We start from the raw sequence: 26,640 nt of genomic DNA on the forward strand, positions 1-26,640 counted from the left end.
GAGGTTTCTGGAGGTCCATGTGGACAAAGCCCTAAGCAAACTGCTCTGAATTGGGTGCAGGAGGTTGACGCACATAATACAACCTACAATACTGCATTATCACGCTATGGCTGTTGGTGACCTCACTCGCGACAAAAGTGCTTCAGATAAGACTATCCTGGTTTCAGCAGAAGAGGCACTGCAATATTGCTGCTGAGATAAAAAACAGTTATATCTATATATAGTGCTTGCCCTTAGGTACAGTTCCACCAGAATTTGATTTGCATTCCTCCTCTCCACCACCAAGAAGGAAAAATAATAATAATAACTAAAATATCACAAATGCATCTCCATTTCCCCCTACAGCTGTATCACCACAAAACACCCCAAAGCATCAAAAAGCCGTAGAAGTTGGAAAACAATCACCAGCTTATCCTTGGAACACAGTCTTTTTTCCTTTACCTGTGTGATACTGGCTATGGTACTTGTAAAGTTTCACAAGCACTGGGGAAGGTATCACAAGAAAGTCTCTCAAGGATGGATTGACAGAATGAACCACAACAGGGAACCGCTCACACAAACGACCCAGACCCTAAAAACAGGAATAAAAAAAATAATATAGCTTCAGAATATAACAGAACAAATTGTTTATTTCAACTGTAAGCTTGCAACTTCAGCTCTATACAAAAAAACACCAAACCAAAACAAACCACACACAGTTCCAAGAGATTCGATTTTTAGCAGAAGATTTAGACATTTCAAGCCTCTAACTCTCTTAGATTGTCCTGGAGCGCTGCATGCCAGTCAGGCCTTGCTGCTTTCTTTCTGGGTGATTTCACAGGAGTTACACAACATGAACTGCACTCTCTAAAAATAAAATTAATGGACAAGTTCCAAAATTTAAAGAATCCTGATAATTTAGAGAATCCTGATAATCTATTTGCTATGTAGCAGAAAGCATATTTGTAAGACTATGAACAAGTGCCCAATAAGAAGATGAAAAATTAGAATAAACCAAGCCTTAGTCTCAAAACTCAGTGATCTGACAGTACCAACATTTCAACTGTTTATGTAACGGACTAAGAGGCTAAATATTTCAGAAGTTAAATACTGGTTAGAAAAAACCTCATCAATATTATTCTTCAAGAAGCAGCTGAGCTAAGAACATTTTCAAAGCACTACTCTACTGCAGTTCTAGTTTCCACACCAGACCTCTAAAATGCAAACGGAGAACACATTGCTGGAAGTACCAGCAGATACAGTGTTGTTCTAGCAACCTGTCAAACTCCCCAGACTCTCACTCACTGATGCAGTAACGTCAAATACTGTGAAGACCGACCTGCAAACAGCAAATCAGCAGCGGCAAGTGAGCAATGATGACTTTGCTCGAGGTTTTTGACTGCAGCTTCTCTGATAACTTGATGCACAGGTTTTCTGCACCTTAAACAAAAAGAAAAACAGAAAAAAATATGTTTATCAGATTTCTTATTAGGCCACACACAACACAATGCTTACTGGAATTTCTAAAACGATGCAGAAAATGTATCAGCTTCACTTTTCTCATACCACAATTCTTCAAAGAGATTTAGTGAGAAAGACCTTCCCAGTCCTGTTTTTTCTTTAAAAGAATGGCTGAGAAACATTTAAGTCACTAAGAGCAATAAGTAAAAATATAAAATAAACTAGAAAATAAGCAGCTGAATGTAATGCAGCAATTATAGCAACTTTTGTAGATAAGCCAATAGGATGTTTCTGTTTCTGTGAAGAGATGTCTAACTACCCCGCCAACTGCTTTGACAACTTTCTGATGGAAGTTTTCCTCCTGTATTCTAACAGCAAAAAGTATTCCACTGAAATTTATTTTATATTTCTCTGAGCATCATCTACTCTCAGAGAACTTAAGTATTTCTGCAACTTAAAATAAAGACATTTGAGAGACCAAGGAGCATTTTCTACCTTGCTCATCTTTCACAGCCCACACCATGAGGTCCACGCAGGCAGCATTCGCCTGACAACGCAGTTTTAGAGGACTCAGTTCATTGTGCAGTCGATCCACGTCGTGAAGGATTTTCTGCAGTTCTGATTGACTGCTGTTGAATTGCTCTAGCACAAAATCATGGATTTCCTTCACAAATGAGTTGGGAAGGTCTAAAGAAATAAAAGGAAATAGCATTATATTAGAAGGATGGGAGTCACTTATTAGAATGACAGCATTTATAAAATCATTGTGACCAGAAATGAAATTATTCCATAAAGTTTATCCTTTACCTAAAAGACAAGTTCCATAGCAAAGCCCACCAGTAAACAGACAATAGAAATGTCATCTATTAATCCTTTAAGCAGTGCTCAAAATTTGTTTCTATATCCATAGCACCTTTCTCACATGGAAACATTTCAAAATACAAATTCTACAGCAATTGTGGAGTTTCCAGAAAATGCAACCCCCAATGTTCAAGCACTCAATACAACATAGACAATGCTTTGGGGATCCTAAACATCATAAAGTATAAATTAAAAAGAAAAAAATACAAATTCTATACCTTTCATATAGTACAATGTGTCTCTCAGCATTTTAAACTGAGCAAGATAAAGAGGGTCACTGAATGTTTTATAATAGAGATCTGTATTAGCTCCCGTCTGAAAAAGAAAAGCAGCAACCTGTTAGATTCAAAATTAAGTATTTTCCATTATATTGATAAAGAAATCTTTTTATTCCAGTCTTGCAATTGTTTTCCTCCGCAATGTAAACAAGCATTTAAACCAGGTACCAGAAGTAACTTCACAGCCTTCCCCCCACTTCTATCACAAGACAAAGTACAGCCATGCAGTGCAGTATGTAAGACTCAGCCACTCCTTCCATTTGAAGAGTACATGTGTGTTCTCTCTGTGTTGTTAAAAAAAAATAATGAGGATTCAAACCTATTATTTTACTGAGACAGCAAAAAAAGAATCTGAAGCTGTCTCTGCTTAGGCCTACATTTCCTGGCAGCACTCAGAGGAAGGCTGGAGAGAACAGTAAAGTCATTTCCCCACACAACAGAACACACACTTCTTTCAACACAGCTTTGCACCCCTGAGGAGATGAGGTTAACTCCAAAAACGTGGTGGAGGCTGTTACAGAACAGCACAGACCTATAGAAACCAGTGTGCGACCTCTGAAAGTAAACGGTCCCCAGACTGTAGCACCATTAAACTTGTAGAAATGACACTTAAAAGAGCAGCAGTCATTTCCAAGCCAGAAAAACAATCAACATATTCTAAGTGAAAAGAGCCAATGTTTCCATAATACACAATAAAGACCTTAGTCTTTTTACAAACAGTAAACCAGTTTGGGGCAACCAGTGCTATAATTTAGAGTAACAGAGCTAAAGTAAGAAAATGGTTCATTTTTTAAGAGAATAACTATTTCCTTCTATGTGAGTGAAAAAACATTCCTCCTTCACCCCTCCCCATTTTTACACAGTTGAAGGCTAGATCTAAACCACTGAAAGAACAGTTCAAGTAGGGAATTATTATTGTTTTGCCAAGAGAAGGCATATCTTACATAGGTAAAAGTCTTTTTCCAACTATAAAGACACAAAATTAAAGTATTCAAGTCACTAGCAAAGGAATTTAAAAACATACCTCTGCAACTTCAGCTATAACTGCATCTAAGGTCTTTAGCAGAGAATCCCCAACGATCTGTTTTACCTATGAAACAAAAAAAATGTTTCCTGTTGATGACTCTGGATGCGAAGATGATAGAATTTTGCCCTTGCACAGAAAACACAAGTCACCTGACAGCAAATGTCAGATGAAATTAAGGCTACAAGAATTTCTGGCTGCAACAAGAATAAATATAACTGAGCCTCTGTGTGCTGTTCCAAAATAGCTGCTGCAGGGCCAGTAGTTTATATCACTTTTGTGAACTCCCAGCAACTAAACCTGTCTAGAAAAGGGTCCCATTCTCACAGCAAAAAACCCCAATCTTCTATTTCAGCACTAACAGTACATAAATCAGCTCAGATCAAGTGGTTTGCAAGAGTCAAACAGGAAGAAGTTGACAAACATTTGATTTTGCAAATTCTTCATGTTTCATACGAGAGCTTTTTAGGAATACTATTAAAGCGCAACATCAACAGCCATAAAAATAACATTACACAAAGCTTGAGAGTACCCACAGTCTTTTCATTTGCAATTCTAAAAGCTTAAATTTAATCTGTATCTATTTCTATCTCCAGAATGCAATCTCACTGCAGCCCATCACATACCATGTTCAACAGCTGGCGGAGCATTTCCAGGGGGATGTTGAACTCTTTATTGTTAATGCCATTGAAGAGAGGAGAAACGGAAAAGCTGGAGCTTATCGTAGAGAAGTAATAATCAGGATCCACTGCACTACCATCAGGAAGATACGAACCTGATCAGAAAGAAAAAATAATACAAATAAAAGTTTAGTGAGAGAGAGGATATATAAACTGTGCTTAATGGTAATGTTCAGTTAAGCTAGAATTCTTTCCCACATACATAAGCCTCTAACTTGCAACATATCAAGAGGAACATTTCAGCTAATATACTGGTAAATCATGATAGAAAACCGATGAAATACATTAGAAGTGATCGTAAAATCACAATGGAAGAATTAATTTAAATGACTTGTGTTCATGTCAGAGACACTGCTAACAAGAAGTCTTCCCATACTACTGATGTGCCTTTACCTGAAAACATCTGTAAATGCCATCTTGTTCAAAAGCATTAAGATGAGTTTTGTTCTCCTACTATAGCCTCTGTCTAACCTGCAGCCCTTTTTTAATTCAAAACACGAAGACTATAAAATTGAAAAGAAGTATAGGTTGGTTCAACAGGGTAGAGGGATGACAAACAGGTCTCTTCCTAACTGGAAATTTAAGAATGATATTTGAATTACCCTGCAATCCCATGATATGATTGAGGAAGACAGATGCCTCAACAAATAGCATGAAAGAAAAGACATGGAAGAAATAATTTAGGCCAGGGCTCAAGAGAGCAGAATGACCCAGAAACAGAGAATGCCCAAACTGTTAATAATCTCAAAGGGCCAAGCAAAACCAGAGGCACCAAAACACCTCATATGCAGAGCTAGTTCTGAACTTGATTAATGAAGGACAGCTGATTTTAAGCCCTGCTTTGACACAGAACTCACAGCCAGAGCTCTACCAAAACTCAGCAGTTCAGAATTCGTATATTCATTCATGATTTTTTTTCACATTTCTGCCTTTTGTTGCAGTGTTTAATACACATTAGTGAGCACTCAACTTCACTGTCCTTTATTTCTCACTTCAGCAAATTACTAGGTCTTACACAATGACCCACATTCCCTTTACTTCAAATGCAGCAGCTGTGTCAGATTTATACAATGTGCCACAAAGGTTCCAAAATCCCAGGCCAGTTATCCAGTGAAGCACAATATTAACACTTGTTCCTCAAAGTTACTCAGACTAATCTCCTGAAACATTTTTGGCCTAATTGAATTAATCTCTTCAGTACTAGGCACAGCCTAGCAGTCAGGAAACCACGTCTCTCTCAGCAGCCTGCCAGAAACAACCGGTGTCAATAATATCTTCATACCCCCAAATTTCTCCACATCCTAGCAGGATGTGGAGATGCACCAGAAAATTACTATAAGAACTCTAGAGGGCAAAGAAAGGAGTCAAAAGGATTTTGGTTTCCAATTTTCTATAAATAGCAACAAAACCCCCAAATCACACAGTGTTCCTTTGCAAAACAATTTACCTTCAAAGTAATGAATTGCAGATCCTCCAGGAGAGCTGGGGGGTGGAATTCCACGTTCAGGACTAACCTGAAACAACACACCAAAGCTGCAATTCAAAAACGATTTATAAAACATGGAAAAGTCTTCCAGAGAATGGTTCATGCACTTCATAATGAAACACAGCTCCAAGAAAAACTAATAGGAACTACATATTGCTGGGCCTAACAGCTCAATTCCAACCAAAAATGGGAAGTTAAAAAAAAGCTGTTTCAGTGCTTTTGACTAAAGGGAAGAGATCAGAATGATGAGTCCTGTGCTGTATGAAACTACGCTAATAATAATCTGTGGTTTCAAAACCAGCATCTGAATCCATTCTTCCCAGAAGACAACGAACACTCGCATCTCCTGGTGAAACCAGTGAGAGCTCATGTATCCTCCGCACTTCTCCAAACTTCAGCCATTAAGTGCCAGCTTCCCAAACTCACAAATATACATTACATCTTTTTTCCCATGGGAATAACACAAGGGATAGAACTTGCCAGTTGTTCCATGTGAAGGCAAATACAGTTGTTAAACTGTCATTTATTATTCTGTAGCTCAGAAACTACAAATTTTGAAACCCAGTTGCAGAAGCAAAAAAAGACCTCTGTATCTGCCTGCATACCCAGGCTTAACGTTGTCTTAACTCCACCATGACCACAAAATCATCCAAGCACTGACTCCAACACAGAGCAAATCATACAAACCTGTGAGATGCTAGATACGCTGCTAGCCTTTCTCTTTAGTGATCCTTCTTGGCAAACAGTGAGTAGAGAACTGGGAAGAATTGATCTGAAATCATTAAAGGATCGTCGGCGAATTCCGTCAAGTTCTTCTGGAACTCTCAGGGAATGCGGTGGAATTTTTGGAAAAAGCTTTGAAAGGAGAGCCTCCTCCGAATTGCTGAAGCGACCAAAGGCTCGAGAAATTCCTATCAGGCAGGGTACTGCATACTTGCATAAATATTCTGGAAAAGAAAAACACATGTAACAGTATATTAACAGTAACTTAGAACTTCCTCTTTACAGTTTTGCTACCACTTCACTAAACTGTTTCAGCCCAATGTGCCTTACAAAGATGTATTTGTGCAAGCAGAGGAAAAAATCATGAAAATATTGCAAATTAATACACTTCTGTTTCCATGTTAACCACTCAGCAACAAAGAGAATAAATATGTGCTAGGGGAAGTAGAAGGAAAAAGCTGCTCACTTTTCAGAAGTGATCCTGATAATCAGAAAACACAAGAGAAGTTCAAAGGGCAGGAGTTACAAATATAGCAACAATTTTAATAGTACCTTTATCATGCATTTGCGGGGTCTGGCACATTCCCAACAGGAACTGCATTACTTGTAGAATTGCATCCAAAATCTAAAGTAATCAAGACAAACATACAAAAATACATTTTGGTAAAGAGATATCGTTATCACTATAAGAAATGAAACTTGCAAATATTAACGTAACCACTTCTGTAAACAAGGTTTTTTAAATGCTTTGTGACCAAAAATGTCTATTGCCTTGCCTCGGCTTACAGAGCTGCTTTTGTGAAGTCTGCACTTAGCTGGTATGTACTAGCAGAATAAATACGCAGCAGTTCTAATTTCAGTATCACAACCTAAATACTTTGACACCCAGAAGTAACAGCAGACTTGAGTATCTTCTAGACAACTGAGTATTAATTAACACAAGCAAAATAATGCAACAGTACGCATATTAAAGCAACTCATCCCTTTGCAAGAAAGGAAGCAGCTGTAGTTCACTCATCTCTAGATTGTCGTTACTCCAGCATTAGAGAACTGGGCATTACATTAGCACAAACTTTAAATAAACTCTACCTGCTCTCTGAGAGACGCATCCCTGTAAGCAACGTCTGATAACAATGTCACCAAGCAGAAGCTGAAATTTTCTGCAACTGGAAGCAAACCTGCAAAGTAATGGACAGAAAATAAGCCACTTCAGTGTTGTTAGAGAGAATCAACATAGAGCAGATAATAACAAAGCAAGAAGACAGAAGTGATTCCTGTCATACAGTTCTGAGATAGACTGGAGAAAAATACAGTAAAAAAAAAACTATAATACCCTTTGTGAAAAAGTATTCTTATGTTAATTTTAAGAGATATTAAGGGAGAAAGAAAGGAAATGGTTTAAATAGCAACTAAGCATCAAAGCTAAAGGTAGAGCATACAAATCTTGGGTTCCACCCTCTTGCTCCAACTACTACACAATCTTCTCTCCAATTTAGTAACCAAATACATTGAGTGTAGGATTATTTGGGAAGTGCAATTTATCACAAAGCAGTCAAGCAAGAAAGGTGGGAGCTATTTGCTTCTAAAGAAAATCAATAATAAAGGCTGTTGAGTCAGGAGCTAAGAATGCAGCAGGACCTATCACCTCTCCTGAGTAACCTTTGTTAGTTCTATTTCCGGGCCAGCATCCCATGAGAATGAACAAAAAACCCAAACATCACCTTTGCCTTTCCGTGCATTGCTTTCTTCTATCCACTGGACCTTGGGAAGACCCTTCAGAAGTCGAAGCAGGTACGGAACCACATTATCTTTGTGCTAAAGAGGAAAAAAAACCTCTATTTAAAATGAAGAAGAAAAGCTGAATCATATCATCTCAAGATATTTTAGAGATATAGGAAGACTACATTAACCACATACAGAACTTGCTTCTAGTAATTATTCCACAAGCTTCACAAGTACTGCAAAATTTATTGTAACGCAGGCAAATGAAAGTAAACTAATTCAGTGCTATAAATCAAATCCTTCCATTTTAGGCAACAGTTCATTCTCCACAAAAGTTGGAGAAAAAAGTTGCAGAACAGTAAGCTATCCCAAACAATTTATTAGTTTACAGTAAGGTCACAAAATAATTTTAAGGCCACTAGAAATTCAGTGTCAGTCCCAATTCAGTACATGTGATCCACTGCTCGGCCTTATACAAGTCACTTCAAATACCTGTGTAATGCTGCAGTTTCCTCATCTGCAAATCACAACACTTTCCTCACTCATAGAACTGGATTAATTAATAGTAACTGCTGGCTTTGAAAATTGCTAAGAAACATGAATACAGCTGCCTTATTTAAACTTCATACTATAAAAACCACAATGCTAATAATATGCATGCATGCGGTATCATAGTAAATAGATACCAAACAGGAGGAATCCAGGGCTGACGCAAACCCTGGCAGCACTGAACGACTTAAAGTGAGGTCTAATGACTTTGGACCTAGGACGTGGTATATCCCTCCTTTTCCTCTTCACAAAACACCACCAGGCCCAGAGTTCAAAGAGAAGAAAACCAGCTTGTCAAAGCCAGGCTGACAGACACAAAGGGACGTTCGTACACAACACAGCCTATGTGCACTGTGTGTTTACCCTGGCTAGTGCCAGGCATGAAAAGGCTCATTACAAACCTGATGTTCAGGAGTATGTTGGAACATACTGTCATTCAGAAGCATGTGGGGAAGAACACCCAGTGACACATATGGTTTGAGCAAATCCTCCTGAAAAGCTTTCCCTTCTCTCCTTAAGCTGTGACGACGAAAAAACATGAGAGCAGTTTGGCTGTGGCAGTGCCATGACTACTGATGATCACATTCATCAGTACTGCCCTCGTTTCCTTGTGCTCTCCCGCCTGCATCCATCTATTACCTCTGATCTTCTTCCTTATTTTTATGGAAAGCAAATACCAACTTTTCCTTCACTGAACATCTGAATTAATCCAAAATCTTACAGGTTAAATAGAGTTAGCCTAAGTAAGAAAAATACCTGAAGGTCAGATTCAATTAGAAAGATTCCTAAAGCAATAACAGCATCTCTGCGACGTTCATCTAACTGGAAAATGCCATGGAAATCCACTGGACACATACAGAGCAGTTTTTGTACCTGAAAAACAGCAGAGGGAAAGAACAGTTGGAACAAGAAGCTCCCAGCTATCGTGTCCATGCCCTAGACAAGCAACGGCCTGGGCAGCTCTAGTACAACTGCAAATATTTCCACAGCAGAGAAGGAGCTGACAGGCTGTGGTTTCCAAGACTCCTTCAGATCTCCTCTGCTTGAAGTGAACAAGAGTCTTTCCATCTTCTGGAAGACAAACAGGTGGCCACATGACTCCACTTTAACCACCGATCTTTACAAGAGCATCTAAGGGCTAGGAAAGAGTGATGAATAACAGACAGCAGAAAAAGACAGAAAAATCTCAAGCAGATGTCAAATATTTTTACCACAACATAGGTTGATGTAAAAGCTTTCTTCAACACTTGATCAAGCTGTCTGTTTGTTTCAGATCTCAAAAGAATTTCTGAAACTGTTCAGAGCATCACATTTAGAGAGCTCATTCCTGCATCCCTGGTACAACAAAGCTGTCCTTCCACTAACTCACTGGGCATTCTGGATGTGCAAGAAACATGCAGCAGGCACATGCACATATATTTATTACCATAAACAAAAAACGGGTGAATGCAGCTTTGGTTATGGCTGCACCAATGCCTTCTTCATACATAGCATTAAACCATCAACCGGCACCTAGGTAGGACTTTCACTTAAACCCTTTCAGCACAACAGATTAAGTTACTAGAACTATTATTTTCTCACTGCTTAATTATTCCTTCACTCCATACCCAGCAAACACACATCTAAAGAATATATCAAATTTCCCAAGTACTTTGTTTTCCTATAGAACTGTTAAAAAAGGGTTAACGCAACAAGCATGTTGTCTTTTTATGAGTCTCCTCGATGTTAATAAATATTACCTAAAAAGGACTGTTATAATAAACACCTCTGAATAACCTCTGTTTGGATGACAAGTTACTTCCTATTTAGATAACTCTATAAACGCTCCACCTTGAAATTTCTAAACCAATATTTCCCTAGAGGATGTAAAAGAATTTGCTGGATGCCCAGTGGAATTTAAGATTCTTGTCCTTAAGCTGCCAGACCTCCTAATTACAAGACCAGTAACACAACACAAATAATTGTCTTGCTCAACACAAAACACAGCAGAGGAAATACAAGGTCTGTGAAATAACTTCTGATGCACACGTCCCATGTCGGGCTAACATTTGTAATGACAAGAGGGAATAACTTCAGCTAGAGAGAAATCGTTAATGTCACTTAAGCCTCTGCAAACTCGAGGGAGGTGCAGCCACCTCGAGGACCCACATCCGTGGTGAGGACACGAGGGCTGTTCCGAGGGTGGTGGCTCCTATCACAGCTGTGGTTTTGTTCAGGTCAAACGGGGCCACACGAGTGTCCCACAGGCCCAGCAGCCCCCAGTGTGCCGGAGCCCACGCACACGGGTCAGCCCTAGCTGAGGGGATCGACCCGCCTCCCACACGTGTCACAGGTCCACGCTGTCACCGGGCCACCAAACCACCCAAGGCCGCGACTCTCCGCCCTCCCCACCCACGCAGCACACTCTCCAGAGCCAGGGCCCCAGTCCCGCCACGGCACCGCCCCCTCCACATAGACTCCACTCGCGTGACGCGCACACGCACTCCCCGACCGCGCGACGCCCACACACACGCGGCTCCCACGCCAGACCCCCCACAGCCGCAGCCCCTACGCGTGACACTCCCGCAGTCCCCACACAGGCACCTCCCCACGCGTGACAGCCCCTCCTCACACACGCACGCACCTTCTCCAGCGGCGCCGGGCTCTGCACCGCCAGCGACCGCGCCAGCGACAGCACCGTGTTGAAGTAGAAGCCGCGCGAGGCGCCCGCGCTGCTCCCCCGCCCCGCGCCCGCGGCGGGAGCCGGAGCCGCCGCCGTGGTCGCTGCGGCCGCCGCCGCTGCCGTCGCAGCAGCAGCCGCTGCCGCTGCTACTGCAGCAGCCGCCGCCATGTTGCGGGGAAGCCAGGGGCTGCCCGCCCCGCCCCAGCAGCTCTCACGAGATCACAACACACCAACCACACCATAAACATGGCGGCGCCCGCAGCTACTTCACTGCCGGTGGGCGCCCCGCCCCGGTGCCCGCCCCCAGGCGCTGCGCCGCAAATGGGCGCGCCCAGCACGCTCCTCCTCTCTGCTGTGGTGGTTCCTCCCGGCAACCGCCGGTCCCTCAGCCGCGCTCGTCCCGCCCCGGAGGGGGTGGTCTGGTGGCTTTGTGCAGTGGCGGCCTGTGGGCGGAAGGAACGGAGGAGACTGCGGCCTGAGGCGGCGGCGGTGAGGCAGGACAGGCCTGGTTCGGCCTCCGTGAGGAGCCAGGGTGGGGGCGCCGTCTACCTGAGGCGCTTAGCGCTCCATTCGCGGCCCGCTGTCGGCAGCACCATGTCGGCCATCCCGAGGAGCTACAACCCTTTCGCCGAGGAGGAGGAGGATGAGGAAACGGCGGCCTGGCCGGCGAGGGGCGGCGGGGAGGCGAGCGCAGCGGAGCGGCAGCGGTCCCTGCAGCAGGAGGTGCTCCGCCGCTCCGCCGCCACCGCCGACAGCACCGCCCGCTCCCTCTCGCTGCTCTACGAGTCCGAGCGCATCGGGGTGGCCGCTTCCGAGGTGGGTCGGGGGCGGAGGGCGGCAGCTGGGCGCGGAACCTTCTCCTTTTCCCGCTGTGCCGGGGGCTGCCCTGTGCCTGCCGCCCCCCGGGACGGGTGTCCGGATTACACCTCCTGAGGGGAAAGTTGTTTTCCTTTGTTTCCCCGAAAGTCTCCCGAAACGGCTCTTTTTAGAGCTATTAAATGTTTCAAAGACAACGTATTCCTCTGTGTTATTGTGGGCTGCTTTTCTGGGTGGTGACAGTTTGTTTTCTTTGAGGAAAAAATCCTCGTTAAACCCTATCTATAAAATACTAAGACTAGGACTTGGCTGTGTTTTCAACTCCTGTTAACAATTCTCACTAAGTTTTATTAACGGTCTGTATACCTGTTTTCATCCAACTAAGAAGTTTTTGGCAGTTGTCTTTTTGGTAGGCCGTGTTAGTTGCTTGTGATGTGCTCACTTCACCCCGATTAATCATTTCCTTCATTCTTCTGGCCATGTTTCAGAACATTCATGCTCAGAGCCATGCCTCATAAAGGTCTGTCCCTTGTGTCACCTGCTAATGGATGTTTCCTTCAATGTCAGTGATGTGATTGCCTCAGTTAACCTGAGAGCACCCACAAGCTGCAGTAGGTGCTTCTGCTCAAGGGGGTTTTTGGTGCCACTTCTGCAAACTTGCAGCCTTGTGACTTGTGTTGTCTAGAAAAGCACGAATGAGCGATCAAGAATTTAGGCTTAACACAGGGCTCGTGGTAAATCTTGACCTGCATGTGTTTGCTGCTTCATTGAGGGGAAGAAAAGTGTATTCCACTGGAGTTCCCTGAAGTTTAGAGAGGATATGAACATAAGTTCTTTGTTTTGCGTTAATGTTGGCTGCAGACAACTTTCCTTAATTTTTTTATTACTTTGGAATAAAGTTTGTGCTGCTGAATTAAAAAAAAAAAAAAAACACATGATAATACATATCAGAATTACTAAATCCTGCACTGTTAGTATCAGCTAAAACATAATTCCTGCAGTATGGGAAAATTCTGTTAGCATTTATTTCCTTTGGTTGTTCTCTTTCTAAACTATCAGGATCATGCCATTAATGTGAAAATAGCATCCCTTCCAATGAACATGTCATTATCAACTAGAAACAGTTCTCCTTGCTCATTTCCTTGCCATAAACCTTTGCGTTTTCAGTACATCACCCATCTGGTGCCCTGCTGGTTCTATCAGGAACAGATGTAAGTGTCAACCTGACAAAAGGCCAGTACATAAAATTCCTTGGTGCTGTTTGTAGCAGGTGTCAGGAACCTGGCATTGTTTAGTGCTGAGGATTTTACAGCTGGTTAATGCTATGGCTGACTAGCAACTCTTGACTTAAATACCCTGGAGGAGGAGGAGTGAGTGAAAGAGCTGTATGTCTTTAGAAGTGATCTACACAGCTGAACGAACTGTAATTTTTCTTTAGAGTATCTTTAAAATATTTGATGTTTCAGTTCATTTTGGCTTTATTAGCTTTTTTTTTTTCTGTCTGTATCTGTTAGGAACTTGTACGTCAAGGAGAGGCCCTGAAGCGCACAGAACAGATGGTAGATAAAATGGAACAGGACTTGAAGACTAGTCAAAGGCACATAAATAGCATTAAGAGTGTTTGGGGAGGCTTGGTAAACTACTTCAAAGCCAAACCTCCAGAGAGCAAGCCAGAGCAGAATGGAACCCCTGAATATTATGCTAACAGTAGGTAAGTACAATAAACATTTTACTTGGGACTGATATTCCACAGCATCTCTTGAGATGTCACCAGAAAAACAGAACTTAAAATAAAAGATCTCTTGATTCTGTCAAGGAAACTCCTGAGTTGGTGTCTAGCTCCCGTGTTACTTTGAGAAAAATACTTGTGTTTTTAGTGGTAAGAATAACTTTGTATTTGTGGGAAATTAATGCACAAGTATTATGAATTATCATGCTTACTTCAGTCCTGTCAGGAAATGATGATTTGTAGCATTGACATGGTTCCATGTGTGTTTCTCTAGCTTCTCTTAAAAGCTGCAATTAAAATGATTTGCTTTGAAAGTGCTGTGTCTTACAGCACTTGTCTTTCTTCAGCTGAGAAGTTTATGTAAAGCCTGGTAGTGCTGCGTGGATTGATTTCCTTCCCTCTTGCTGCATCCTCCACTAGAGGACAGCACTAGGTTGCCTCCAAGATGGAAGATAGTTTTGGTTTTGATATCAAAGTTTCCATATGCTATTTTCAGCACTAAAGTAACCAGTTCTGCTTTCACTGAAGACAAATGCTTGTACTTAATTTTAAAGGAACATTTTGGATCAGGTCTAACAAATTTTCTTTTTGCATAAATTGTTACTTGTTCTTATTTAACAGATTTGGTATGAAGCCTGTGTTCTGTAGGAATGTTTTATTTTTCTTCTCTTTACTACCAGATTAAAGGAAGCAATGATGTCCAGTAAAGAACAAGAGTCAAAATACCAGGAAAGTCATCCAAATTTAAGGAAACTAGATAATTCAGGTTTGTTAACTTTATTTTACACTGAATGTCTGTCATCAACATAGGGTGAACCTGCAGAGTGGTGAAGGCAGAGACCCTTCAGCCTGCCCAGCTGACCGCATTGCTGCCTAACGCTTGGAGACTTGTGTCCCAGCCTTCATGGCTTTGAATTCTGGGGAATTGTTTACCCTAAAATTCATTATACCCATGCTGAAGATGTGAAATATTTTACTTGCCTACAGATTTTATTTAACCCTTCCTGCAGGGGGATTTATGCTGACAATATATCCACTAAAGACTTTAAAAGCACCCAGTGCTTATGTTTGCACAGAGGAGACTACAGCAAAGGATCCCCACAGCGTGTAGTCACCATTGTCCCGTGTTTGCCAAAAGGTTAACTTGTACATGCAGAGGGTCTCCTTTTTAACAATCACTTGTCATAGTTTTCAGATATGTTTTCCTTCAAACATTGTCATAGTTTTCAGATATGTTTTCCTTCAAACATGGACTCTAACCCTTCATGCTGAAGTCATTACTTGATCCGCACAAGGGAACGTTCAGGGTTTGCTGTTGTTCCCCAGTCTTACAATGCGTTAATGTCTGTGATGATTTTTGTGTACAGTGTGACTGCTCCCTCTTAAAATGAGGTTCAGTTATTTAGTTTAGTAAGAGTGAGAAAGCAGCAGGGTATCCTTATAGTTGTAGTTCTGTAAGTAAAGAAATACTTTTTGGTAACATTAATTTCCATTCCACTCCACATAAGATTAAAATTCTGTCCAATAGAGGGCAGAAATAACTCTGATGGCTTGACCTGGGGAAGTACTCACTGCTGGTGGTAGTTACCAACCTACCTGCTTTCTTGGTTAAGTGTGGGGTTTTTTCCTCAAATACTCAGTGAAGCTACAAAAGGCAGCCCAGAATAGAATAATTGTAGCTTAATAACTAGTCATCTTGAGTGGTACCCTATAGGTAGTGGTGTCAGACTGATTTTGATACTCCTGTTAATGTGTTATGTGATTACATGGCAGCTGTGGTCAGACTAATTTTTAATAGCCCTTCAAAAACTCTAAAGCCTCTTCTTACTAACTTTTTAATTATTATAATCTGTATTTTATACTCTTAACAGACAATGATTTTGGCAAAGCAGATTTAGTTTCTTCAGTGCAGAGGGATTCGTATCCGAAGAACCAACACCTGCGAGCTTACCACCAGAAAATTGATAACAACTTAGGTGAGTGAGAAAATCGAAGCTGTTTGATGCAATACAATTTCCAACTTCTGGTTCTTAAGCCATAGAAAATTACTAAGTAATATATTGCCAACAGACAGGGTTTGTTTTGTTGGCATGGGAAATTTCATCATTAAAAAAAAAATAAGCATTTCCTTGTATTCTGGATTCCAAAACTACCTACATGGCAGAATCACATGTTTGGTTGAAACATACATACAGCTGTAAACAAACTGGGTAGGACACATGGAATACTATAAATTTGCTGTGGAAACTGATGTGCTATTGGCATCAATGCTTCAGCTCTTCTGCAATGTGGTTGTGCTTTAGAAATAGATTTTGAATGGCCCCGAGCAAAGAGACCAGGGAGAAAAACCCCACACCAGAAGTGTAAGTCCTTCTAGATCATGTATTGACAGTAAGAAAAATATTATTATTAGATGTGAATATGCCAGTAAATCTCTCTCATTTGAATGAGGAAATGGTGCCAATGTATCCATAACACTTCCATTCAGGATATGAAACTGTTTCTTTGAATCATCTTGTAAGTTGACTGGAGTATCACTGGGACAAGCAGGCTTATCTATCCCTTCTGAAAAGCTTTATTAAACAGGTATTGGTAATATTACTAAGGAAATACTGCTTCAGATTAACATCAAGATTATACCAGTGTGGACACTTACTCCCTCTTTGTCTAAATCCTACCACTTACGTTGAAAGATGTGTTCAACTTCACTGACAGTTAAACTCACATATTAAATTGTACATCAGTTTGGCCCCAAAGAGTTTACAACTGTGCACAGCTATTGAAATAAAAATGTTTTGTAGAAAATAGAATCAAAAGGCACTAAATATGTAATTTGTGAATTTGCTGCATTTTTTAATGACTTCTAAAAATCATTCAGCTGCCTTTCTCTTCCTTTGTTCTGTAGCAGATATACGAAGTGCCTCTTTGCCTACATGTGTCACTATTTAGCTGACCTAGAAAGAAGAGATTGGAAAGAAATTGGAAAGCAATAGATCAAAGAGAGAATCAATCATGAGAGTTAGTAGAAGCACATTTGTTACTCCCAAGCTGTGCAAATCCTACTAGCCTCAAGAGAATTTATACCAATCGACCATCCAATAAAATAGTTTTGTTATTGCCAAATTGAAAATCTGAAAATTGGATTTTTTCATCTGTGTTGAATAATTAATGGCTTAGATCTTCAGTGTATTGATGATATCAAATTGAGGTAGTGAGCATATTGTGTGTATTGAGCTGAGAAAATATGTAAGATGTACCCAATTTTCTATCATACATTTTAAAAAAAAAAAGTAAAAAGCATGTTATTACAAGGTATGTGATTTTATAAAGATATAATTTGCTTTTAAGCATTTCTAGTTATCTTGTAATGGAAAAAAGAAGGAAGCAATTATTTCTGGTAGTAATGCAGAAGCAGTGTTAAAATATTGGTGCTTCCACTACTGAAGAACACTGTAACTGTCATCTTCTAACCCAGGGTTTTGAAGAAGAGGGAATATTGGTGGTGTCCGTTTAAACAATATGCATTATACTGCTTTGATTCCTTATGGTCCCTCTCTTTGTTGACAGATGAGATGTCTTCTGGGTTGAGTCGTCTGAAAAACCTAGCTCTTGGTCTGCAAACAGAAATAGATGAGCAGGATGATATGCTGGATCGGCTAACGAAAAAAGTAGAGACACTGGATATCAATATTAAAAGCACCGATAAAAAAGTCCGGCAACTTTAAAGTATTTTTAGAATTTTTTTGTCCGGTGTCAGTTCTTCGTTGGATGTCTTATCTGAACCGATCTCTTAAATCTTGGACAAAGTTGGTTTGTTTTTTCTGATACGCTATTGATTTTGTCATTAAAATTTCATAATCCTAAGTGCAGCATAATACCTTAAGTTTCTTCTTAATGTACATGGAGAAAAGTGCACGTTGAGTGAAATCTCTCTGCACTTGGTAAATGCTTTTGTGCTGGATACCCTGCTCGATTGTGTAAGTGTGTCATGTGCGTGGAGGAATTTGCAGTCTACAAAGCTCCAGTGTCCTTGGCCTGGGAGCTGTGATGAGAAAAGTAACTACATTTTGCCTCTGTTTTGGGGAGGGGGCAGGGGGAACAGAGTGTGCTTCTTTGTTCAGAACAAATGTTGCTAATTCTGTTTACCTACAGCTATTTTAAATTCTGAAAAAATGCTGATTTCCAGCTGTAAAAATAATTCTAAGTGACTGTTCTCTGGCATTTCTGGGGCTTAAGGAATGAACTGTTCTATGGAAGTTGTGAAATATCAAGGGTGTCATGCAGTAATGATAATATCCTGTGTGTGTTCCCTTTGCTAAGATGACTTTTCCCGAATGGTGGATCCATGAACTGTGGTAGTTGTTTGGGTCACTAAATGCTATCACCTTTACAATGTTTCCAGTAAAGATCTCTGAGGGTATCTTATGGTCTGCAAGAAACACTGATTGACAGTGGCCCAGAAGTCTGGGTAACAAAATGAGGACTTAAATGTATATACTTTTAAAGATTCTTTTGTAGAAATTGTCACCATCTGCATTTATATTTTCTGCTCTTTCTCAGCTTATTCAGTTATTGTGGTTATTTGAAAAATAGCTTCCATTTTAGAAATGGAGAGTTGGTCTGATACTGCTCAAACAGATCATAGGAGATCATTCTTTAACGTTTAGTTTGCATGTCATTATGGACTCAGCAGCTGCTGCCTTTTCCCACGAAATGCGACTGGTTTTAAAACACTCAGCTATGGTTCAGGTACTTGTGTGTTGGCTTAGCAGGTGTGAAGAGTTCCTGCACATGAAGAAAAGCTCAGAAAATGTTGGAGTCTTCCAGATACAAGTTGGGCCTTACAATTTGTTTTATTCTTTTGTGTGTGTCACTGTAGCACAAAATAATTACAATTCCGCTCCTGCCTCGTGACATGATAATGAGAACTTGCTGTCTTCAAAACAAGTAATTTGGGTTTGGAGAGGCCAAGGGATGTGTGTCAGTGTTGCAGCGCTCACTATCGCAAATGAGGATGAGTAGCTAATGAGAGATAGTTACTGTTCTGAGTTGGTGCCACATTATCTTATGAACTAAAAGAAAACCTTGATGTTTAGGGCTATCAAGCTTGTATCCTCCAGAAACATCACATTCCTACTGTCCTGGTTCCTTTTTTAAAGGGATTTGTTACCTTGAGCTCACTTGCTACAAAGTGCAGCTGATTGTTAAGGAGATAAAAGAAGACTTGAACCTTTCTTGGTTTGCTGTGTCTGCTGAAAGTTCACTTGCAGAAAAACAAATCGCTAGAAAATCCTCAGTTCTTGGGCATAGTATTGTGGAAATAAAAATATTCCTGGGTTTACTAGCAAGGTAGAGCTGTGAATTAGATTTAAGGTGAACATGTTTTCCCTTATGTTACTGATGTCATTGGTTTCAGTCCCTAAAAAACCCCAGGCATTTTGCAGGGACATAAAACTACAAGAGCTATTGAGTCCCTTTAATTGCCTTTTAATTGCCTTTGTGCTTTGTCTCATGCTCATTTGGAATCTTGAAAACCTCATTAATATCAATGTATCGGCTGTTTGGGTGTATACCATGATTAATTCTCTTTTATTCTGTTGGAATATTTATGAATAATAAGATTTTATGTCTTAGGATGATTGATATGTTTATTTAGTTAATGATACCAATCATTAGTTTTCAAAATGTTAATTACCTCAGTGAAGGAAGATTGGAACTTTGCTTATACCTGTTTTAGTTTATTTGACTTTCTGCTTTTAATGAAAAGGGTGAAAATAATTGTATGTTTTCTTATCCCAATGCCGTTTAACAGAAGCATTTTCATCTTGAAAAGAATTTAGAAATTCTGTGAGAGAATACTAAAAAATTGCATAGTAGTTAATGACATGACTTGTAATGTGAAATGTACCTTCACCTGTATGCAACTACTTCACAACTATGTTATTTCCAAAGGAAGACTTTGGTAACTAGGATGTCATGCTGAGACTTTCTCCACTAGACTATGGTCAGTGGAGGAAAAATGTAGCTGGGGATTTAGTTGTGTTATGTGTAATAAGTGATGTGGAGCTTCAATCCAAACAACTATGGTTGATTTAAGAGCAAAGTGAAGTTGTATAAGCCTTATCATATTTGTACTGCATCCTGGATAACTTTGCCTTTAAAAACACAGGCAGGGAAGGGGAAAACAAATCCCTGTTTCTGCTTGGAGACCCTTTGTGATCCAGGCAGAGTGGAAAACCGGGATCTCAGCCATGTGGGAGCTTTGCAGAGGTGTCAAACTTCTCGTGTCTTCTAACAGTCCCACACACTGGCTCAGGAGCGGATGTCTTTGCTTGGGCTTTTCCGCTCTATTTATTGGTGGGTTTGGTTTGGTTTTGTTTTATCTTAATGGCCTTGTTTAAAGGCTCATTTCCCACACCTCATGGGTATAAATGCATTTGTTACAAACTGAATTCCCTTTCTTAAGTTAATACAGATGCTTTATGCTGATAAAGAGCTTAAGTCTAACTGACATGAGGAGACCACACTGTTGTGTAATAGTGTGGTATGGGTTTTTTTTTTTTGCTGGTTGGAATAACTTTCTGTTGTGCAGAACAGGGAAATGCAATAGAAAAAACACACGAATTTTGCCTTTTCAGGAAATGTCATTTTGCATGTGTTATGAAGGATTAAAGTAGCTGTTCTTACTATTTCCTGAGATAAGTTTTATTTCTTCTTGAATACTGTTGAAAAATATACCTTGTACAGGGCATAGGACTTTCAGAAGAAATTTAATTTACACTCAAGCACTAACTTGGTAAGTTAAATGATTTTGCCTAAATACTCTTGTTGGCATAGGAGACGGGTGTCCTTGCAGCAAAATAGCTCTGGTTTATTTTATTCTTATTGGTGTGAGTAGAAGTTTAATATTAAAGTCAGAAGAAGATAGCCCCCAAAAATATATATTTCAAGTCTTCTTTATAAAAGGAAAGTTTCTTGCTGCTTAGGAAGTTTGCTTATAAATTTCAAAGAGCTGTTAAACACTAGGAAGCAGCGTAGCTTTCCTAACACAGACATAAGACATACTCTCAAAACAGCAAGTGAAAAACAAGTGGGAATAAGCAATATCTGACTACTAGAGTCCCAGGTGTATTAGATTGTAAAATTTCCTGAGCATTGAATGAAATTGCAACAAGTGATGCGTAGCTGAATTTTAGTCTGTGCTTCCAAGACTTGTTGGTGTGCTGAACTCCGGCTTAATGGAATTGTTGGGACACTGCATGGTGTCAGGGGTTTTTTAACGTGTGAAATTCATCTGATATGTTTTGCTGCCTTGTGGTTTTTGTGATGTCATTTGTTAAATGGTGAAATAGAAAAGACTTTCCACCACTCTGCCTTCTGAGCAAACAGATTTTTGTAGGCATTTTTACAAGCATAACGTAATTTGGAGGTTATGTGTTAATTTTTACTTTGGAATATATGTGGCTTAATTTTTAAAATCACAGGCAGTGATTTTTTTTTTGTGTCCGTGGCATTTTTTAATAGTACTTTAATTCTCTGCCACCCAGATATAAGTTTTTATACAAATCAAATTCAAATATCCTTTTATTTAAATGCTAAACTGGACTGTGGTTTAGCAATTCAGGAGATCGAATGAAATGAGTGTTGAACAGTAAAATGGTCAATAAAGGAGCTTATTGTTAATGGAGATTTTTGCATTTATTTCCCGCGTTTCTTTGATTACAACATCATTGACACTTATTTTCCACAATAAGACCTGTTAAAATGCTGGACGTGCTCTGTTAACTTTGTGCCAGGACGGAAATAGTTTTGCAGCTGGTGGGTTTTCTGGGAATAAAAGGAGGGTATTACATTTCTACTTGACTCTTGAGCAGATTCCTTTAGATCCTGAAAGGAATGCAAACAGGCGTTTGTTGTCACAAACCTTTAACTTGTGATCATAAAATAAATCAAGATGTTGCTTGAAAAGTAACCTTGGTGTAGTGCTTGGTTATCAGGAATATCATAAACTGGATGTATGCATTAACAAGACAGGCAAACAGGAGGGAGAACTTCACACGCATCTCTCTATGGCTGGTTGGGAATTTCAAGCCTTCTGTGTTTTCTCATGACTCCCTTGCTTACAGCGCGGTCCCTGCCTTTCTGGGAAACCAGAGGGCAAAGTGGAGGTAAAAGATGCTCATGCAAGTATGTAAACCAGGCAGAGCAGGTGCTGTTGGAAGGAAGGACCCTCACGCTTCTGCCTGCCTTTTGCCCTCTTCCCCGCCTCCACAGAGAGGTTTGGTTTTAGGAGGGAGCTCTACCATTGTTGTTTCATTTTGCTAGGTGGTTGGCTGGTATCTTTGCGTCCAAATAAATCCATTACATATTCCTGAAGTGGGAAAATATGAAGAACTGCATTTGGGCCAGAACTGGGGGCTTGGAAAGGCTCACTTGAAAGAAAGCAGGGAGGTGCCCCACAATAAATAGACTGCCAAATCAGGAAGATCCCTGAATGCCAGGCAGGGTTTTCTAAATACAGTGACTTTGGAGCCCTGCCTCAGCTATAAAAAGTCGAGATGAGCTGTGACTTTGCTGTTGGCGAGGCAGAACCTTCTAGAAGATGGGCTGTCAGCTCTAGCAGTGGATATTTTTGGGAAAACAATGGCCCTTCTCAGTGTTTTCATTCTAGATGATCCTTTTTCCTCCATGTAAATTGTAAATCCATTAACGGATAGCAGTCATTTGCCAATGGTGAGCTCTGCCTGCAGGTCAGCACTCTGAAAAGCCACTTGAATTTCTCTTGCTTGGAAGAAGAAACCTTTGCCCAGCTCCGGTGTGTCTCAGCTGTCCAAGGTCAGCTGGGACAGCGGCAGTGTGCGATGTTCCACCAGGGCCGTGCTGGATTTAACCCTTGAGTGCAGAAAGCAAGCGATCCATTGGGAATGTGTGTGTTGATTAGCTGGGTGCCTGTCAGCCCTGGAGAGGGGGAGGTGCTGCCTATAAAAATTGATTAGTTAAGAGCAGGCACGTTAGAGCTGTGAGGAAAAATTATGTATCTTAATTTTCCTTTGGTTTTATTCAAGACAATTTCTTACTGACATTATGTATTTTGTAAAAAAGGTAAAGTCTAGCCTCTTGACTCCTGGCTTTTAGTCTCTCCCTACATTCAATCAAGCTATAACCTAATTTTGTCTCACTGAATGTTCCCTGTGCCTTTACCAATTGCTTCCTTTCTCTTTCACCCATTATATTCGTCCATTCTCCATCCTATGGGAAAGAAATACTGAATGGAAGAACTTTTCTTCATATGCTTTCATTGGTTATTGGAGAACATGAAAAGTTTTTATTTTCTTTAGCCATATCCCTCAGCAATTTCATGTGCCATCCAAGCAATGCGTTTATTACTGAAATTTGTGTGATTTAATAATTTCCTGGCACTATGATTCCAAAACATGTGGGAGGAAAAATGAAGGATTTTTTCATATCCAGATGTTTGTTTTATTGCCTGAATCCTCACTCTTGACCCTTCTGAATGGCTCTTTGAGCTGCATTTTAGCTGCTTGTCCAGCTCAGTGAGTGAGAAAGATGGTGTGGTCAGACCACGGTGGGAAGGAAGCTCATTCTTAGGAATCCAAAGCACCTCACTGCTCTAGCATTTTTAGCTTTGAATTTCTGGAGCTGTTTTCTTTTCCGCAGTCTCCATAAGGTAAATAAACACTCTTTTCAGTTACCTGCTTTACTGATCAGTGTTTGAAATGCAATATTCCGGCCTTACTCCCCGCTCAAGCTAACCTGTGCTACGCTGGGTTTGCAGAGGCAGCCTGCCAGAAGCCTGGGGGCTTCACCTGTGCCTGAGTGAGGTGAGATGAACAGCACAACCCAAGCTGCTCTTCACCATGGGGAACAACAGCATGGTACTGGTTTCCACGTATCATTGGACTGCAGCAGTCAGTTGTAATGACAGAACAGTGGGGTTGGGTGCGTTAGAAGGCAAGAACCCAGAGCCTTAATTCGAGAATGTACTTACTTAAGAAATAGGTCCGTGTTTATGATGAGTGTCACATAAAACCATTAAGGTCCCTTATATGTGCAGTGAGAGGCACATGTCGATGTCTCGCTGAGTCAGTCTGACCATGAATCTCCAAGGAATGTCTCTGCTTCCGTGGGTCTCTCAAGTGTCAGCGTTATGAAGCCAAGCCCTATAAGAACAATTTTCATTTGGTATTTGGGAGAACCATTAATTCCAACTTACCCTTCCTCAGACTAGTGGTAAACAATGGAATCGGATAACATTTGTAAAGAGATTCGTTAAGCCTCTACAACCTTGTTACATACCTGCCCAAATGGACTTAAGGGAGAAAACTTCTGTTGATAGCCTCAGGTGCTCTGTTGTTTAATTGTTCAGTCATTTGTAGTCCATGCAGTATAACAATGTGGTTTTATTTTGACTCTCATCAACTGCTCTGCTGTTTTAGTACTTCTGTCTGTACTATGGAGTGACTGGAAGATTGCCAAGAGAAGTAAAGTCTGTGTGTGAACAGCCGGGAGGGATAATATGTAAATCTGGTGGAAAAAGGCAATTAAAGGCAGTGTCGAGATATAATGGAAAATAGACAATATTGAGCCTCCTCAGAAATATCAACATAAACAGCAGCTACTGTACAATGTCTCTGAAGTGAACTTCATTCCTTTAAATAGCTGCGTTCTACAGAAAACAGATGGATTATGAAATCTGTGAGTAGACTTCCAGAAAACAGTTTGGTCTTCAGGAACATGTCCATGTTGATGTTCAGCATATCCTTCTGGCACAAGGGCACAAGATGCTGCTTCTCCCTGCTGTTGTATTTACATGTTAAAGAGAGAAGCTGGGAAGTTGGATTACATGCAGGCCAAATATAGCTGAAAATAATACCGCATGTCGTATGTAACTATGAATGGAGATGAATAGAGAGGAAGTGATATCTGAGATAAGCAGTATAATAAAAGCTGCTTTGTTGCCTCGTAACCCAACAGCTGAGGAGGTAACACACCAATAAAACAAATCAGGGAGCCTGACTAAGCAGAGGGAGCCTGCCGGTAGCTCACCAGAATCTTGGGATCACCAGCAAATCCAGCTGCATTTTTTTACAAGAGTGGGTGGACTGGGAAGGGACAGCCCATTCCAAAATGTTTAACTCTGTATTACAAATGAGGATGGATTCAGGCTGTGTTTTAATCTTGTGGCCTATATTTTGCCATTTGTTTGCTTGCTTTGTGAATGAGTATGATCAGTCACAGCCCAGACATAGCGAATCAAGCTCCTGTTTGCAGACACAAACTTGGCAATATGCGTTAACTTGCATATTCTTGCATCAGGCAACACATCATGTGCTGTCTCAGTCGCGTTCTGAGCTAGAAGAGAAACATGCAGATATTTAAGGATCTTTGGGAGGGCTCATGGAAGTGGATGTTTCTTAACGCTAAACTTGTTTCTCTCAGTTCTTCAGTTCTCTTCTTCCAGTATAACCAGAGAAACAAAAGAGCTGCTTATTATTCTGAACAGTTACGTTTCAGTCTTCGTGAAATGGATAGAAACACACAAAGATGAGTCACTGCTGATGTGCCCTGGCTACAGAGCCTTACTTGATCCAGTATTTTAAACATGTTCACAGTAGACTCTGGTTGAGTCAGAGCAAATGGCTTGAGGAGAGTTAGGATGGAAGAGGGAAAACTCTGACACTGGGACTGGAAATCATTCCGTTTCTTCCTGGATGCAGTGTTGTGTGGTGCAGAAAGAGGCAGGCAACCGAAAACTACTGCATAACTGCACCTCCACGCATTCTTTTCAAAATTAGTACTTTATTAGGTCACATTTTTCCATTATGAGGCCCAAAAATCTGCGAAGAAATGTGACCACAAAATGCTAAATAAATGGTTTAACTAGCACTTTGCATGCTTCCCCTTCCATTTTTTGTGTTTGCTGAAGATACTCCGCATACCTGAAACAGCACAGTTTGCCAAAAATTGATGTCACTTTTTCATGTTGCAGGGCACCCCTCGGGTCTTTAGAATAGCAGAAAGTACCAAGTACTCTTTAAGTTCAGGAATAGCTTTCTAAAAAGACAGGTATCTCTAGAAAGGTAGGGTTGTACATTCCCTCTGGTGCTTGTTAAGGCTGCTCCTCTGCAAGAGGTTTGCTCTGTTTATTTAACATCCCTCATCCCAGTAGTAACAGTTCCACTGAAAGCACTGGCAAAAAGGGCACAGTTGTCTTAATCTGGTGCCATCAAAATTTGTTCTAGTGACAGGCAGCAAAAGCGCTTATATGTTGCTTCTGTTAGTAGTGGTGGGAAGATTTTAAAGGTAATTCAGACATTTCATTATAAGGGCTTTGAGCATGTACGTCTGTACTCAGTTACATTTTATTCTACCTCAACCATCTTGCTTGTTATTTTCTCAAAAATCTAAAAGTAGCACACATGTATGGTGGTTGAACCTCTCCAGGAAACACCTTTGTGTTGTGTTTGTCTTGAAAATTTTAGTGAAGACTGAAGTTCCAGAAAAGCCAGTCTGTTATATTCAGGTTATGTATGTTGTTAAGAACCATGAAATGCAGGGAACTTCCATTAAAACCAGTTCCACAAACAATTCAAGACAGAGGGAGCCAAGAGTGAATAGGAAAATTAGGATGACTTTTATCTTCAGCTTC

General features: G+C 40.6%; 2 protein-coding genes across 3 annotated transcripts in view; one reads left to right on the top strand and one right to left on the bottom strand.

The window, feature by feature from the left end:
- PI4KA (phosphatidylinositol 4-kinase alpha) overlaps positions 1 to 11,657 on the bottom strand; it is a 55,567-nt gene extending 43,910 nt beyond the window's left edge. Inside the window, exons 1-13 of one of the 2 annotated variants that reach the window (XM_065033095.1) lie at positions 11,387 to 11,657; positions 9,520 to 9,636; positions 8,214 to 8,307; positions 7,582 to 7,670; positions 7,045 to 7,117; positions 6,457 to 6,716; positions 5,731 to 5,797; positions 4,230 to 4,378; positions 3,604 to 3,669; positions 2,520 to 2,616; positions 1,936 to 2,127; positions 1,319 to 1,419; positions 442 to 571 (exon numbers count right to left, since the gene is read on the bottom strand). In XM_065033095.1, the coding sequence (XP_064889167.1) occupies positions 442 to 571; positions 1,319 to 1,419; positions 1,936 to 2,127; positions 2,520 to 2,616; positions 3,604 to 3,669; positions 4,230 to 4,378; positions 5,731 to 5,797; positions 6,457 to 6,716; positions 7,045 to 7,117; positions 7,582 to 7,670; positions 8,214 to 8,307; positions 9,520 to 9,636; positions 11,387 to 11,593 (1,642 nt within the window). In that variant the 5' untranslated portion in view covers positions 11,594 to 11,657. The remainder of the gene's footprint in view (positions 1 to 441; positions 572 to 1,318; positions 1,420 to 1,935; positions 2,128 to 2,519; positions 2,617 to 3,603; positions 3,670 to 4,229; positions 4,379 to 5,730; positions 5,798 to 6,456; positions 6,717 to 7,044; positions 7,118 to 7,581; positions 7,671 to 8,213; positions 8,308 to 9,519; positions 9,637 to 11,386) is intronic. The other variant, XM_065033094.1, reaches the window with a different exon arrangement.
- Positions 11,658 to 11,777: 120 nt separating this feature from the next.
- On the top strand, positions 11,778 to 21,657 carry SNAP29 (synaptosome associated protein 29). The gene is made up of 5 exons (XM_013371468.3): positions 11,778 to 12,241; positions 13,756 to 13,952; positions 14,651 to 14,736; positions 15,842 to 15,946; positions 17,538 to 21,657. The coding sequence occupies exons 1-5, from the start codon at positions 12,020 to 12,022 to the stop codon at positions 17,693 to 17,695; spliced, it is 768 nt and encodes a 255-aa protein (XP_013226922.2). The 5' UTR covers positions 11,778 to 12,019; the 3' UTR covers positions 17,696 to 21,657.
- The last annotated feature ends 4,983 nt before the right edge of the window (positions 21,658 to 26,640 follow it).

This window comes from Columba livia, chromosome 17, assembly GCF_036013475.1.
Source record: "Columba livia isolate bColLiv1 breed racing homer chromosome 17, bColLiv1.pat.W.v2, whole genome shotgun sequence".
In the NCBI taxonomy this organism is placed as follows: domain Eukaryota; kingdom Metazoa; phylum Chordata; class Aves; order Columbiformes; family Columbidae; genus Columba; species Columba livia.